Below are 18687 nucleotides of genomic sequence, written 5' to 3' on the forward strand. Positions count from 1 at the left end.
TATTCCACTGGATCATAGGAATTTGCAAGGAGACACACAATGAGGGCGGCGGGCTGGTAGAAACGTTAGCACGCCGTCGCTACATTCTGAGTTCAAATTCCACTGAGGTCGACTTTGTCTTTCGGGCTTCGATAGATTAAGCACCGGTTGTGTAATGGGGTCGATTTAATCGACTGCCTCTCCACCAAAAATATCTGGCCTTGTGCCTAAAGTAGAAAAGAATATTTTGGAGCATTCGCATTAACTAGGAGGCAGGATAAGCCAAAAGAAACTTGACACCTTTTTTCCACTTGTACCCTGCTTCTCATCAGTTTAGCACGGCACTACAGATACCGATAGCAGAATCCATTCCGTCTCATGCATTCAGTCCTAGTCTCTAGTTAGAGGTTATTTTTCTCCTTCATTCTCTCATCAACCATACTCGGAGGCCCTGTAAAGGGTCATGGACTCTCCGTCTTTTGAGACTAAAAGAAAAAGAAAGACTTAAGAAAGCAATAGTGGTGATTTATGTTAAGTAAACCCTATCAAAGTAGAATACAATGGAACAGTTTCTTTCCCCATACATTTTTTTACGATTATACGTTTTAGCTGAAGCATAATTTGTCAGAATGATAAGGGCACAAGGCTTCGAGCTGGCAGAAACGTTAGCGCGCTTGACGAAATGCTTAACGGTATTTCGCTACGTTCTGAGTTCAAATTTCGCCGAGGTCGACTTCGCCTTTCATCCTTTCGGGGTCGATGAATTAAGTACCAGTTGCGTACTGGAGTCAATCAAATCGACTGGCCCCCTCCCCCAAACATTTCGGGCCTTGTGCCTAGAGTAGAAAAGAATGATAAGGGCACATTTTTTTTTAGTATCATTCGCTCTCGTCCTTTTTCATAACACTTACCTCTCATTCTATCTCAATTTTTACGCATGTTTAAAAAAGGAAATTATTTTTCCTAAAACGCATTTGTATAATAATTATTTTTAAACGTAGTTCCTCTTAGACGTATACGACAAGATTGGAAATCAAACTGCATACAAGCGACCTTAAGTGCTTTGTGTTCTTATAACAAATAACGAATTTATAACATAACTAGCAGTATCGCCCGGCGTTGCTCGGGTTTGTTTGGACCCTTTACAATTGGAATTTTTGAAAAGTAAAAATTTTGCATTATGTAGCTAATTATTCTCTTTAAGTGAATATTTTTCCGATTGAAATACACCGAAAAATGACGACACAGCAGTCAAAAAATCGTAAAAAATAGAGATTTTGATAGAAAAAAAGCACCTTTTAGATGTAAATAATTTTTGGTGTTAACATGGTCCGATTTGAATTTTATTTTCTACGGAAGGAGGAGCAAGCCTTCTTCTATCATATTTTCAATTTTGGTCAACTTGCGCCGCAGGGTCTCGGAGGAGATAGTGTTAGTTGAAGGCTACCAGACCTGCCATACACAGACAACTTCAGCTTTAATATAGAGAAAGATTAAGCTTAATGAACATATGCATTAACAATGTATTGTAATTGAACTCTGTTACAGTCTATGGTAGTTACACTACATTTATTCAACCAGTTTGTCTCTATTACAGCTTCAGCGTAAAAGTCTGGAAACAAAAAACAGAGATTCGCTTGAAACAAATCTTTCATACTAAGTTCTTTATTCGAGAGAAATTCAACACAAATATAGTTTTTCTTTATTTTATCTGACCACGTGTATTAATGGTTCTTACTCGAACGTTATTTATCTGTGGACTAATTAAGTGAACGTTCCAGCGATGCCTTGCCAATGCATCTGATCGAGTGTAACTTTGTGTGCAACCGTCCACGAGACAAACATAGACCTTCTTATCTCTTATGCTCTGGTGAGTAATTTCGTGCTGCAAAGAGAAAAAAAAATAATAAACAGTGGATTATGCACATCAAGAACTGTAAATGCATATATTTTTTTCATATTGCTATATTCCTTTAAATTTTTTTCCAACTTAGAAAAAGATCGAATTTTTTATGCAAAACGAAATTTAATTAACGAACAAGTGTTTTGATTGTTCTTAATGAGGTAGCAGACATTGATAACATGCAGTTTCAGTTAGTCGACTTTACTTACGTATTTAAAATTATTTTCTTTTGCCATACGTAATTCTACGCACGTCTGTACGTATAACTAAGCATAAAAATACGCACAAAAAAGCATTTACTCTTTTACTTGTTTCAGTCATTTGACTGCGGCCATGCTGGAGCACCGCCTTTAGTCGAGCAAATCGACCCCGGGACTTATTCTTTATAAGTTCAGTACTTATTCTATCGGTCTCTTTTGCCGAACCGCTAAGTGACGGGGACGTAAACACACCAGCATCGGTTGTCAAGCAATGCTAGGGGGACAAACACAGACACACAAACACATACGCACATACATATACCTATGTATATATATATATATATCGTTCACAAAAAATTAGCGTTTGCAATACTTTTTTCGTTCGGCGTCAACAGCCCTTCTTATCTTGTTCTCCCTGTCCTGTCTTTTACTGTTATATATATATATATATATTTTTTTTTTACTGTTTATATATATTTTTTTTTACTGTTTATATTTTTGTACTGTCGTTACTGTCTCGTTTTTTTACCATTTTTTAACCATTTTTTACCCCTCTGCGAAAAGATCTCAGAATTCTAATTGATTTGCTTTTCGCAGGAAGGAAAGTTTCTTGTCGAAGATACGTCTCGCTTTTATCCTTCGAAACGTAGAGTAGATGAAACCTTAGCGACTGAAGAAGGGGTTTTTTCATTGTGTTAACTGTCCTGTACTCCATTTTTTGTTGTTTTTAAAAAATTGTCCTGTTCCTTTGGTTTGTGTCTATGTTTTCGTTTCTCTATGTGTTCAATGTCCCTTTGGTGTCCTGTACTCATATATACGTGTATATGTACATGTAGAGGTAGGTACGTACATATATGTTTATATATATGCATATGTTTTATTTCTTTTATTAATATATTATACGACTAAACGCACGCACCCTCTTAAGTAAGATTGTTCTGTATATCAAGTTCGCCTTGATATTAACTCTCACGCGCACTCTGCTCTTTCTTTCTTTCTTTCTTTCTATCCCATCCCCTTTTCGTCTTTTTTCCCTCACTTAACTTGTCTCTTCCTCTCTCTCTCCCCCTCACCATTCTTCATGGTCTCCTCGCACCTTTCCCTTTCTTCTCTCCCTTCCCCTTGCTCCTCCTCCCCCATTCCCGTCGTCCATCTGCGACGATACTTCCGCCGTAACTGCTAACGGTCTTTCTCGCCCGCCTTTTAAGGCTACTGGACGACTTTTCCTGTTCTCTATCGTCGTTCACAAAAAATTAGCGTTTGCAATACTTTTTTCGTTCGGCGTCAACAGCCCTTCTTATCTTGTTCTCCCTGTCCTGTCTTTTACTGTTATATATATATATATTTTTTATTTTTTTACTGTTTATATATATATATTTTTTACTGTTTATATTTTTGTACTGTCGTTACTGTCTCGTTTTTTTACCATGTTTTTACCATTTTTTACCCCTCTGCGAAAATATCTCAGAATTCTAATTGATTTGCTTTTCGCAGGAAGGAAAGTTTCTTGTCGAAGATACGTCTCGCTTTTATCCTTCGAAACGTAGAGTAGATGAAACCTTAGCGACTGAAGAAGGGGTTTTTTCATTGTGTTAACTGTCCTGTACTCCATTTTTTGTTGTTTTTAAAAAATTGTCCTGTTCCTTTGGTTTGTGTCTATGTTTTCGTTTCTCTATGTGTTCAACGTCCCTTTGGTGTCCTGTACTCATATATACGTGTATATGTACATGTAGAGGTAGGAACGTAAATATATGTTTATATATATACATATGTTTTATTTCTTTTATTAATATATATATATATATATATATATATATATACATATATACGACGGTCTTCTTTCAGTTTCCGTCTACCAAATCTACTCACAAGGCATTGGTCGGCGCGGGGCTATAGCAGAAGACACTTGCCCAAGTTGCCACGGAGTGGGACTGAACCCGGAACCATGTGGTTGGTTAGCAAGCTACTTACCACACAGCCACTCCTGCGCCTGTAAAGAAAATATATATTAAATGTATGCAAACTTTTAGATAACTGACTCATCTAACAGCCATATTGTTTGTTCCTTCTCGAGCCACGCCTGGCTCATAAGGGCCGGTTTCCCGTTTTCCTTGGCGTATAGGTTCCCCACCTGGACGGGACGCCGGTCCGTCACAGGTGAGCTGCAAGATGCAGGCGGAAAGAGTGAAAGTTGTGGCGAAAGAGTCAGCAGAAATTCACCATTACCTTCTGCCGGAGCCGCGTAGAGCTTAGGTGTTTCGCTCATAAACATACACATTACCCGGTCTGAGATTCGAAACCGCGATCCCTCGACCGCGAGTCCGCTGCTCTAACCACTAAGCCATGTGCCCCCACAACAGCCATATACAACACCCCCAAAAGAGGTGAGCCAACTTGAATATTGTGCTGAGAATAAAAAATAACCTCAGCCGAGGTTGTTGCTGTTGTTGCAATTGGCCGAGTTCAATACTCGTTAGTCAAGGAAAAAAACCTCCTTTTGTAAAAGACACTTGCCCGAGGGGCGACGCGATGGGACTGAACCCAGAATCACGTGGCTAGGAAGCAAACATCTTACCACATAGACACGCTTACGCCTGTTCATTTACTTTAATTAAAACCTGTCCGTTGTAGAAAATTTAGTAACAACTCGTTGTACTTCCTTATTTATATATTTCTAATAACTTGTTTATAGTAATTATAAGAGTGTGTGAAACATGGAAGAGAAATTTAAAAAAAACAATAAATATAAGATCATTATCGTAAAATTGATTTTTCTGCAGTCATTTCACTGTGGCCATGTTAGCATACCAAAGTCATTTCACTGTGGCCATGCTGCAGCGCCGCAGTAATTTCACTTTGGCTAGCTGGTGCGCTGCAGTCATTTCACTGTGGCCCTGCTGGTGCGCTGCAGTCATTTCACTGTGGCCCTGCTGGGGTATCAAATTCATTTCAGTGTGGCCGTGCTGGATCGCCGCAGTAATTTCACTGTGGCCACGCTGGGATAGTGCAGTCATTTCATTGTGGCAATACTAGAGCACCACAGTAATTTCATTGTGCCCATGCTGGTGTGCTGCATTCATTTCACCGTGGCCATGCTGGAGAGACTCAGTCATTTGACTGTGGCCATGCTGGGGCACTGCAGTCATGTCAGTGTAGCCATGCTGGGGTTCCGCATTTATTTCACTGTGGCAATGCTGGAGCACCACGTTGAAGGATTTTTGTGGAATGACTTATTTTTTCGTTTAAGTCCTGGCACTTATTCTATGGGTCGCCTTTGCCGAACTGCAAATTCTTGGGGATAATCAGAGACACAAAGACATATTCAGATGTATACACATATATGTGACCTCGTGTGTACCGTTGGCGATTTATTTTCCTTTGTCTTCCCTTCTCTGGATCTTTCCTTCTCCTATGTTTCCGACGAAGAGCTCCGCTCGAAACGTTAGACCCTCCTTCTTTTCTTCTTTCCTGAGCGTCCAATTATACTGTATTTGTTCCACGTCCTCGCGTTGTTGTGTTTTTTTGTGCTTTCTTGTTTGGATTAACTTTATACACATATATATATATTTATGCGACAGGCTTCTTTCAGTTTCTGTCTACCAGATCCACTCACAAGGCTTTGATCATTGCGAGGCTATAGTAGAAGAAACTCGCCCTAGGTGCCACGCAGCTGGAGTGAAACTGGAACCATGTCGTTGGGAAGCAAACTCTTACCACGCAGCCACGCCTGCACCTACGATAATACTTATTATATTCTATAAATAAATAAATTCAAGTTCCACTAAAATTGATTTTGGCTTTCACCCGTTCCGATTGGATAAAATAAGTACCAGTTGAATACTGAGGCTAATGTATGTGAATATGTGTATGTATATGTATAGACATATGAACGCAAGCATATATATGTGTATAGTGAAGGCGCGTGGCTTAGTGGTTAGGGAATTCGGCTCTCGGTCGTAAGGTCATGAGTTAAATTCCCGGCGACACGTTGTGTCTTTGAGCAAGACACTATATTTCACGTTGCTCCAGTCCACTCATCTGGTAAGAATGAGTAGTATCTGTATTTCAATGGGCTATCCTTGTCACATTCTGTGTCACGCTCAATCTCCCTGAGAACGACGTTAAGAGGTACACGTGTCTGTGGAGTCCTCAGCCACTTTCACGTTAATTTCAGGAGCAAGCTGTTCCGTTGATCATATCAGTTGGGACCCTCGTCGTCGTAACCGACGGTGTGCTCCTATATGTGTATCTACGTATATTTGTCTGTGCATGTATGTCTTCTATATGTGTAAATTATGTATGTATATACACGCGCAAACACGTTCGTTTGTTTATGTATATGTGTTTGTGTGTATACATTATATATGTGTATATATATATATATATTCATATATACTGGTGCCACCATGCTTTTGAGTGTGTGTGTGTGTTTGTTGAACTGTAGCCTCTACATTTTAATTGTATTTAATTCTGCTTAATTACATATTCCTATTACATCATAATTCAATTATTTACATAACTTTTCAAAATATATGTAAGATATATTTAAAATTGATAGGTTAATTGCTAGTTCAAAGAATGCCAGTTTCGGTTAAATGCAAACGATCGTTTTTTTCTTTATTTTTTCTCAGATTCTAAGATAAATATTTGGTGAATTGCAACATTAAATTGAACATTTATATCGTAACATATGTAGAAGATTCTAAAAGTTTTCGCTTTGATAACGATTTAAAATGAATGTGTATACTTCTTATTTATAAACAATCTTTCTTAAAAGTCTCAAATACATACAAGTGAGATACATACATTTTATATTGATTAAAAGATGATTAAATTCAGATTTTATTTCTTTTTAATTGTATAACTTCTTTAATAAATAAATCTTCATAAAAGATAAAACTTCCAAATCATCATTAAAGATAAAACTTCTAAGATGTTTTGATTCGACTGACGAATTAAAGCAGTTTTTGCCTTTTCATTATCACTGATTAACAAGGCGGCGAGCTGGCAGAATCGTTAGCACGCAGGGTGAAATGCGTAGCCGTATTTCGTCTGCCGGTACGTTCTGAGTTCAAATTCCACCGAGGTCGACTTTGCCTTTCATCCTTTCGGGGTCGATTAAATACGTACCAGTTACGCACTGGTGTCGATGTAATCGACTTAATCGGTTTGTCTGTCCTTGTTTGTCCTCTCTGTGTTTAGCCCCTTGAGGGTAGTAAAGAAACAGGTATTTCCTCAGTCTTTATGTTCTGAGTTCAAATTCCGCCGAGGTCGACTTTGCCTTTCGGGGTCGATAAATTAAATACCAGTTGCGTACTGAATTGATCTAATCGTCTGACTCCCTCCCCCAAAATTTCGGGCCTTGTGCCTTGAGTAGAAAAAGATTATCACTGCTTAAGGATACTACATTTTTCTAACACTGCATTGCGCTTGCTGTTTCTATAACGTAATTCAGTGAACTTCAAGTAATTGTCGGGACGTATGAACGTAAGTCTGGGTAACTGAAGAACCCTACTGGAAACGGGTTTTCAACGATGGGGCCGAAGACCGTGGTACTATATCGCACAGAAAGAATAAATTTTAGAATTATATTTCTAATCTCTTGACTATCTCAGACTGAATGCTGGTAGGCATTTTCTATTATATATGTTATATATACGAAACGATTATATATATATATATATATATATATATATATATATATATATATACGAGTAAAACGCCCCCCGTCCAATGGTTGGTGCTGAGTTGTCAAACATTTAAACTAAGTTTTCTCAAAACAACTTGTCCGACCGTCCCATAAGCCACCCCTTTGAGATACACTGATTTAACCTAAATTTGAGACACCAGCAAAAGGCAGATTTCGACTGATATACTTGCGCGTACAAATGCACGTTCCTACGGCTTTATCGATCGCATTCTCACCTGGAAACGATTTTTGTAATTTTTTTCAAAACTTATACACGCACTGATACCGTCGGTATCTACACATCAAATTTGAGCGCAATCGGATGGAGGATGCCAAAATCCTATAAGACACACACACAGCCAGTCAGGATGGATTTTATTTAATATATATACATATTTATGTATGTTTGTATGCGTGTGTTATATTATGTATTATATATATATATATATACTTATATATATATACTGAACGAAACCCGTCGTATGTATGTATTTATATCTATCTGTATGTGTATGTGCGTCTCTTTGAGTCTATGTTTTCCCCATCACCACTTGACAACCGATGTTCGTGTGTTCACGTCCCTGTAACTTAGCGACTCGGCAAAAGACATAGAATAAGTACTAGGCTTAAAATAAATATCTACCAGGGTCGGTTCCTTAGACAAAAAATTCTTCAAGAAGAAAAACCCCCTTTCTTCTCAGTCTCTCACATATCCTCCCTGATGCAAGTAAACCCTTCCTGCATTATATTCCAGCCAACATCTCACCGGGTTACTCTTTGATTTCTACTTCTTACATTAAAATACTCATAGGCGCAGGAGTGGCCGTGTGGTAAGTAGCTTGTTTACCAACCACATTGTTCCCGGTTCAGTCCCACTGCGTGGCACCTTGGGCAAGTGTCTTCTACTATAGCCTCGGGCCGACCAATGCCTTGTGAGTGGATTTGGTAGACGGAAACTGAAAGAAGCCCGTCGTATTTATGTATATATTTATATGCGTGTGTGTGTTTGTGTGTCTGTGTTTGTCCCCCTAGCATTGCTTGACAACCGATGCTGGTGTGTTTATGTCCCCGTTACTTAGCGGTTCGGCAAAAGAGACCTATAGAATAAGTACTGCGCTTACAAAAGAATAAGTTCCGGGGTCGAATTGCTCGATTAAAAAGGCGGTGCCCCAGCATGGCCGCAGTCAAATGACTAAAACAGGTAAAAGAGTAAAAAAGAGTAAAGAGTATACAATATTATATAAATGATATTCTTATCCTGTCACTGCGGGGGTTTCATGCTATATTATTAGCCTTATATCCTGCGTTTCAGAATAAAATTATTTCCTTATCTGTAACTTTCAATACATTTCAAAGCTTCTGAGCTTTGTTGACCTTCAACGTAAGGGGAGATAATTACACTAATTTTTGTGAGGTACACATTTTGTAGGGTACACTTTTTGGTGAGGGAAAAATTTGTAGCATTTACATTGCGAAGTTATAAGCTCACGAGTTAGTCGTGAAATAAAACATGTATAAAAGTGATTCTTCGTTCATCCAACTCTCTTCATATTTTGTTTCACTTCTTCAATTCATGACTTTGTAACTTCATAATATAAATAATAATAATTCACCTTTCCCAAAAAGCGCATCCTACAAAAATGTTGTATGAGTATATTAATGTAAGAAGTAGAAATTAAAGAGTGACCCGGTGAGATGGGTGGAATATCATGCAGGAATATAATTATCTCCCCTATCATAAATAATAACATTCAGCAATTACCTCCCCTTATATATGTAATGTGTACATTTTTCTTCCTCTGTTATATATATTTTTTCAGTACGACTCACCATATGGAGAAAATCTCTTCAACGAAGTTCTTATCATATGCATATACATAAACATACACACACACACATGTATATATACACACATATATATATATATATATAAATATATATATATATATATATATATATATACTCTTTACTCTTTACTCTTTTACTTGTTTCAGTCAGTTGACTGCGGCCATGCTGGAGCACCGACTTTAGTCCAGCAAATCGACCCCGGGACTTATTCCTTGTAAGCCCAGTACTTATTCTATCAGTCGCTTTTGCCGAACCGCTAGGTTACGGGGACATAAACACACCAGCATCGGTTGTCAAGCAATGCTAGGGGGACAAACACAGACACACAAACACACACACATACATATATATATACATATATACGAGAGGCTTCTTTCAGTTTCCGCCTACCAAATCCACTCACAAGGCATTGGTCGGCCCGGGGCTATAGCAGAAGACACTTGCCCAAGATGCCACGCAGTGGGACTGAACCCGGAACCATGTGGTTGTTTAGCAAGCTACTTACCACACAGCCACTCCTGCATTTATATATATACATATACATACATATTATATAAATATATTATATATATATATATATATATATATATATATATTAAGGTATGTAGAAAAATACAACATGGACAAGAACGTATAACTCTTAGAAGACGATACAATAAACACGGACAGGACATTCGAAACCCCCAGTCTTCAGTCAAGAACCGGATCATCGTAGTAATTTCGGCTGATTAATCTTGAGATTACTAGATCACGGCCAGCCCTCCAAGAAAAACTAAGCAACGAGCATTAGAAAAACTAAGCTGGGAGCGTAGATTTCCTGGAAGAAGGATCGAATGCATACGGACACCAGGACAGCAAAAGGGACAAATATAAAAAAACAATGGAATACAGAAACATGAAATACAGAAGCATTAACGGTGAAAACAACAACAAGTGTCTTACGACTGATAACAAGCAAACACAATTTTTTTCTCTGGCGCAAGGAAAGGAGCCTTATCGGCGATGCCTATATAGCGGCGGACGAAAACAACGATGTTAATACGACGCTGGTCAGAAGCTGAAAGGCAGATTTCGGCCAGCAGTCACGTGACAGAGAAGAGAGAAAAGAAAAGAAAGAGAAGCAACGGAAGAGAGAGAGAGAGAGAGAGAGGAGAGGAGAGAGAGAGAGGAGAGAGGAGAAGAGGAAGAGATAGAGAAGAGAGGAGAGAGAGAGGATGAGGGACAAACGCGAGCAAGAGCGAGAAGAGAGAGAAAGAAGGAATCAGAGAGGAGAAGGGATGGGTGTCGAAGAGCGACCTGTGAGTGCAGAGCGAGACAAAGAAATAGGAGGGTAGTGGAAGATTAGACCAAAGAATCAGAGGAAAGAGAAGAGAAAAAGAGGATGAGTAGAGAGAGAAGGGGACAGATCAAGTAAAAGTGAGAGAGAGAGAGAGACAAACAAAGAGTCGTACCAGTTATTAAGAATATGTGCTGACATTAATGTTAAGAAGAGGGTACGTGGCGCCTGGAATATATGTTAAGGTATGTAGAAAAATACACATGGACAAGAACGTATAACTCTTAGAAGACGATACAATAAACACGGACAGGACATTCGAAACCCCCAGTCTTCTGTCAAGAACCGGATCATCGTAGTAATTTCGGCTGATTAATCTTGAGATTACTAGATCACGGCCAGTCCTCCAAGAAAAACTAAGCACGAGGCATTAGAAAAACTAAGCTGGGAGCGTAGATTTCCTGGAAGAAGGATCGAATGCATACGGACACCAGGACAGCAAAAGGACAAATGTAAAAAAACAATGGAATACAGAAACATGAAATACAGAAGCATTAACGGTGAAACCAACAACAAGTGTCTTACGACTGATAACAAGCAAACAAATTTTTTCTCTGGCGCAAGGAAAGGAGCCTTATCGGCGATGCCTATAGCGGCGGACGAAAAACAACGATGTTAACACGACGCTGGTCAGAAGCTGAAAGGCAGATTTCGGCCAGCAGTCACGTGACAGAGAAGAGAGAAAAGAAAAGAAAGAGAAGCAACGGAAGAGAGAGAGAGAGAGGAGAGAGGAGAGAGAGAGGAGAGAGAGAGAGGAGGGACAAACGCGACAAAGAGCGAGAAGATATATATATATATATAAACATATTTATTTATGTGTGTGTGTATATATATGCTTGATCACTAAATCCCCACGTTCTTTTTATTCTCTCTCTGTTTATTTTCTCTTTTCTGTTGAAGAGCGTAGGTTCGAAACGTAAAAGATTTTCTCACTCTCCCGCGCGTGAAACTAATACACCTGCTTGTTGTTTGTACACCTGTCTTCATCTTTTCTTTAATTATCAACTATATATATATATATGAGTCTGTGTGTGTGTATATATATATGTATGGTTGTATATATATATATATATATATATATATATTCTCTCTGTCTTTTCTTCTAGCGCTATATGAACATTAAAGGTGGCTTTAGGGTCAGGATTTTGATTGCTATTTTAGCATGGTGGTATCTCTCAGATACCTTAATCTATAGTCTTAAATAATTATTACCTTTGTATGGTATTTATTCCCCTGCTGCCCACTTGATAAGATCGATATTTAAATATCGATATTATCCTTATTTATTTCTATATATATATATATTTTTATATATAAAAGTGAAGTTGTGTGTCTGTCTCTTACGATTTAGATTCCTAACTACTCCCACATTTTGCGGTGCAGTGTAACCAAAAGCGGGTATCTTATAGTCGTGATTCATATCGAGCCCTTCTGGGTATTAGCGCGCGTCTACGATGAGTCTACGATTTAAAAAAAAATTACCATTATTTTTCCCCATTTTTAATGCATTTTTTTGTTATTATATAATGGAAGTAACTCTATAAAAATGCTTATATAGTTATTTCCCTTACAAACCCGAGCAACGCCGGTCGATACTGCTAGTATATATATATATATATATATATATATATATATATATATGTCAATATGTATGTATATTTGTGCATACATATACACACACATACATACATATATATGCGCTTGTGCGTATGCATACAAGCAGAAATATGTATTATTTTTGTTGGTATATGTGTGTGTTTGCGCGTGTAAGGGCTTGTGTGTTTGTATATGTCTTTGAGCGACTATGTGTGTGCATGTACGTGCGTGTGTGTGTGTAAGCACGATTTTATTACCTTGCGTAAATGATCCTTCCTTCCGAATCGACGTTGGCACACTCGGCAGAGATAAGGACGATAGCCGGTATGAATGCGAAGATGTCGTGTCAATTCTTCGTTCCTGGCGAATGTCTTCTCACAACCTTTTCGACAACAGACGAACGGACGTTCACCTAAACGAAAATGAAACCCACGCATAACAACAAAAGCTACAAGCATTATCAAGATTATCACATATTTTGTTAAAAAGAGATAAAGGTTCACGTGAAATGGACGGAGAGCACAATACAGTTTAGCATTGTTGAATGTCTTATCGAAGACAGCTGCGTGTTTGATTGATTTCTTCCATATGAATGTACGCTATTCACATCGGTATATGTATGCATGTGGGTATGTATGATGTATGTATGTATGTATGTATGTATGTATGTATGTATGTATGTATGTATGTATGTATGTATGTAGGTAGGTAGGTAGGTAGGTAGGTGTGTGTGTATGTATGTATGTATGTATGTATGTATGTATGTACGTATGTATGTATGTATGTGTGTGTGTATGTATGTATGTATGTATGTATGTATGAATGTATGTATGCATGAATGTATGAATTTATGTATGCATGCACGAGTAGCTGGATGGATGGATACACTGATGTATGTATGCATGTATGTATGTAGGTACGTGTGTATGTAGTTATATATGTATGTATGTATGTAGGTATGTAGGTATGTATGTAGGTATGTGTGTATATAGCTATGTATGTATGTATGTATGTATGTATGTATGTATGTATGTATGTATGTATGTATGCATGCATGAGTACCTAGATGGATGGATGGACAGACTGATGTATGTATGCATGTATGTATGTATGAATGTATGAATGTATTTATGTATGTGTGTGTATGTATGTATGTATGTATTTATGTATGTGTGTGTATGTATGTATGTAGGTATGTATGTATGCTTACATGAGTACGTGGATGGATGGACGGACTGATGTACGTATGCATGTGTGTGTATGTATGTGTGTATATGTGTGTATGTATGTATGTATGTATGTATGGATGTATGTATGGATGTATGTATGTGTGTATGTATTATGTAGGTATGTATGTATGTAGGTATGTGTGTGTATGTATGTATGTATGTGTGTGTATGTATGTATGTATGTATGTATGTATGTATGTATGTACGTATGTATGTATGTGTGTGTATGTATGTATGTACGTATGTATGTACGTATGTATGTGTGTGTGTATTTATGTATGCATGAGTACCTGGATGGATGGACGGACTGATGTATGTATATATATGTGTGTATGTATGAATGCGTGTATGCTTGTATGCATAGATGTATATATATTTGTGTGCACGAATCTATTTCACTTTATCTAGATGCACGTGCAACTGTCCAATGTTTGCAAGCAGACATATATAAATACACACACACACACACACAAACACACACACACATATATATATATGTTTGTGGGAATGCATGTGTGTGTGTGTGTGTGTGTGTGTGGTGTGCATAGAGAGTGCACCGCTGGCATTTTTGTGTCTTCCTTTCATAGCTACGCCACAACCTGCAACCAATCCCAGAGTCGGATCTCCGGTTCAAATTGGAATTGGTTCTCATACATCTGCAGTATCCTGCCAACACCTAATACGTTCATTGCTGTTGACCTTAATATGAACTCTATGTTATTGTACCTAGCCATTTCTAGCGCCCTACGTGTTGATGTGCCTAGATTGTTATTAAATCTTCCCAACTAATTTATATATATATACATATATATATAGCAATAATAAATCTCTGAACGAGATGTAAACAGTAACCGCTCGACAACATAAAGTATACTAGCCATATCAATATGACTAACCACTAAGGGTGGGTGTTACTGTAGCTTTTAGCCCCAGGAGATCATCGTCTCCAGCTAGCTTTAGGCACACTTTCTGTGCCCTTATAATATTTGCAAAGGGAGGTCATCCTTTCTCGTAAACCTAAGTGATACGCACGGACTGCAGTTTCGAGGTAATTTGCCTCTTGTCAACGTGCGGTAATCACCGGTTTACGACGAAAGGAAGACCTGTTTGCAAATACTTATAGGTATTTAATTACCTCGAAACTGCAGTCCGTACGTATCACTTAGGTTTACGAGAGGGGATGACCTCCCTTTGCAAATATCATAAGGGCACAGATACACGTGCGCACACACACACACATACAAATATAGACGAAGCCGTAGTCGTGTGGTAAGAAGCATATTTCACAACCACATGGTTCCGGGTTCAGTCCTACTGCGTGACAACTGGGGCAAGCGTTACGGTTAAGATTACGGTTTTGGGCTAAAGGTAAGGTTTAGGATTAGGGTTAGAGTTAGGCTTAGGGCAAGGATTAGAACGCATGTTAAAGTGTAAATGGCCCGGTAGAGCCATATTTATACGTTTATATGTATAGGTGGTGGAGAAGTTGGGTTTATGGTTTTTCAAGGTGAAGTGGGGGTTGGGTGTGTATGGTTGAGTTCTAGAATCTGTTTACATTTATGTGCCACTGTGTTTATTATGCATGTATATATATGCATGGCATCTTGGGCAACTGTCTTCTGCTATAGCTCCGGGCCGACCAATGCCTGGTGAGTGGATTTGGTAGACGGAAACTGAAAGAAGCCTGTCGTATATATGTATGTGTGTGTTTGTGTGTCTGTGTTTGTCCCCCTAGCATTGCTTGACAACCGATGCTGGTGTGTTTACGTCCCCGTCACTTAGCGATTCGGCAAAAGAGACCGATGGAATAAGTACTGGGCCTACAAATAATAAGACCTGGGGTCGATTTGCTCGACTAAAGACGGTGCTCCAGCATGGCTGCAGTCAAATGACTGAAACAGGTAAAAGAGAGAAAAAAAGAGAGAAAGAGATATATATTCATATATATATTTATGTAGATGTGTGAATACATATATATGCATGTGTGTGTATATTAATTTAATTTAATTGATTAAGTGTAATTTAATTGTTCCTTTTGAATTGATAAAAGGTGTTTTTTCAAATTTTTATATATATATATATATATATATATATATATAATATTTTGTGAAATTTGATTTAGTATTTCTAAATTGAATTTTTCCCTGTAAGTTAGGAATAATATTCCCTTAAATAATAATTATATATATATATATATATATATATAGTAAGTAATATTCGTAGCCACTTCAACATGGCTTTTTCGTTCGAACGGACTTTACTACGATTTTTTAACCCCAAGAGGACATCTCCTCTACCTGATTAACGATGCATACCAGCATCCGACATAATGTGAGCAGGGGAGCGAACCCCTACCATATTCTAGCGACAGGACCAGCATACCAGTCTGATTTCGGGCTACCTTTGCCGCTCTGCAGTACTGGACACCTTGTCCGCTAGAGATGGCGGTGGCTCGCTTCTGCACGCGATATATATAATTCAAGCGACACACAGTCACTGATTTTGCAACACACAAAAAAGCTAGTTCCAAGCATTTCTTGCTAGTACAACTACTGCGTTCATGTCTTAGAGTGATTTTGGTACGAACTCTTTTGCAGAATTAGCAACTGTGTGTCGCTTGGAGTATATATATATATATATATATATATATATATATATGGGCCGCACAGAGAGAATAAAATTTAAAGTTATACAAAAACTTCCACGTAAACACGAGGTTTCTACCGTTAAAAACAAGGAGTTACAACATCTTTACTTGTGTGATCTTTTGCTAACCTGGTAACTATTTATCTATTTTTTCCGCGTTAATTGTTAACAAGGCAAAACTACACTCATCTATATATATATATATATATATATATATATATATATATATATTATATATATATATATATATATATATATGTGTGTGTGTGTGTTGCGCGCAGAATCGAGCTACTGGCACCTCTAGCGGTCGAGGTGTCCAGTACTGAAGTGAGGCATTCCGCCGAGGTCGACTTTGCCTTTCGTCCTTTCGGGGTCGATAAATTAAGTACCAGTTACACACTGGGATCGATATAATCGACTTATTCCGCCTGTCTGTCCTTGTTTGCCCCCTCTATGTTTAGCCCCTTGTGGGTAATAAAGAATAAAATTACCAACATCAACAGTAGTGTTCTCTTTCTTTTCAAAAAGTAACTTATTTAGAATAATAAAATACAAATTGTGCATGAACAAGCGTTGCTGCTTTTAAATATCAGGTGTACGTTCAAATGTGTTCAAGTGTTTTATGTTTTCTCGTTTTAACTATAGTAAATGGACTCATATTTTGCTATCAGTTGTTTCAGATAACAATAGTGATATCTAATCAGTACTAGTTTTCTTGTTATCTCTTCCCACATTCAGCAGCTAACCTCCACCGCCTCACACAGAAAATTAAGTACAAACTTAGCTGTTGATAATATTCCAATGAGACTTAACAGATATGCCAATTCGTGTGCAAACATGACTGAATAATATATAACTGCGTTTCTCTTTTTAAAAGTACAGAGGCGTTTGTTAGAAACGACGGTCGCATTTTCCTACGTCACGTTTTTGCCTTTTTCTTTTTACTAATTTTGTTGTACTTTTAATCTCTCTATATATAAAGCTAAAGTTGTCTGTATATGGCAGGTTTGGTAGCCTTCAACTAACACTATCTCCTCCAAGACCCTGCGGCGCAAGTTGACCAAAATTGAGAGTATGATAGAAGAAGGCTTGCTCCTCCTTCTGTAGAAGAAAAACTTCAAATCGGACCATGTTAACACCAAAAATTACTTACATAAAAAAGGTGCTTTTTTTCTAAGAAAATCCCTATTTATTTACAATTTTTTTACTGCCGTGTCGTCAGTTTTCGGTGTATTTCAACCAGAAAAATGTTCACTTAAAGAGAAAAACAGGCTACATAAGGCAAAATTTTTACTTTTCAAAAATTCCAATGCTAAAGGGTCGAAACAAACCGGAGCAACGCCGGGCGATACTGCTAGTCATTTGATAAATGTTGACGCTGTCTTCAGCTACAGCGAACAAAAGTTTCAATTCTCGTGTACGACAAGAATATTAATGCTGCGCAGATGTTTCTTTCCTTTTTATTTCAACAATTATTGATACAGAATAGTGATAATGCATATGTTTACAACAGATAATGCAAATGTTGAAGCGACTAAGCTGACGCGAATCATATTTCAATCTGGATAAGACGTCATTTAAATTATTAATGCGGATTTTGCCCCTCAAGCAATGTGTGCTCGGAATTGTTTTACAGGAAACGTGCCACTTTAGCTAAATACTTTGCGATATACTTTTGCTTCAGGATTGAGTGTGTCGATATAAGTCGACTTCGCGACCTCATTGCACTGAGTTCGATCCAAACACACGGAACCTATATATTCACCGTGTGAGTGAATTTCAAAAGATAATAGATGACGGTGGTTATCAAGTATAGTCGACCAACTGACCCTCGGGTAACTTTAGCACAGATTACTCAACGTGAAGCATTCGGAGAAATTTAACTTCATACCAACTGAAAAGGCCCTAAAAAGGCCCAACTTAAAAGGCCTTGAAAAAGCCCAACTGAAAATGTCATGGACGCAGGTCCTTTTTGGCTGATTATTTTTTCTTTTTTTTTCTTCTACTTGTTTCAGTCCTTTTGACTGTGGCCATACTGGAGTTCCACGTTATAGTCGAAGAAATTGACTCCTGAACTTATTCTTTGTAAGCGTGGTACTTACTCTATCGCTCTCTTTTGCCGAACCGCTAAGTTACGGGGGCGTAAGCACACCAACATCGATTGTCAAGCGATGGTAGGGGGAGAAACATACAAAGACACATCACACACATTATATATATATATATATATATGACGGGCTCCGCTAAGTTTCCGTCTACCA

At 38.0% G+C, this 18687-nt stretch overlaps 1 protein-coding gene across 1 annotated transcript in view; it reads right to left on the reverse strand.

Moving 5' to 3' along the window:
- Positions 1-1519: 1519 nt before the first annotated feature.
- LOC115208760 (zinc finger protein 430-like) overlaps positions 1520-18687 on the reverse strand; it is a 35192-nt gene continuing 18024 nt past the window's right edge. The window contains exons 2-3 of the mRNA XM_029777078.2: positions 12809-12963; positions 1520-1864 (exon numbers count right to left, since the gene is read on the reverse strand). Coding sequence (XP_029632938.1) covers positions 1682-1864; positions 12809-12963 — 338 coding nt within the window. The 3' untranslated portion in view covers positions 1520-1681. The remainder of the gene's footprint in view (positions 1865-12808; positions 12964-18687) is intronic.

This window comes from Octopus sinensis, linkage group LG2 (genome assembly GCF_006345805.1).
Source record: "Octopus sinensis linkage group LG2, ASM634580v1, whole genome shotgun sequence".
NCBI classification, from domain to species: Eukaryota; Metazoa; Mollusca; class Cephalopoda; order Octopoda; family Octopodidae; genus Octopus; species Octopus sinensis.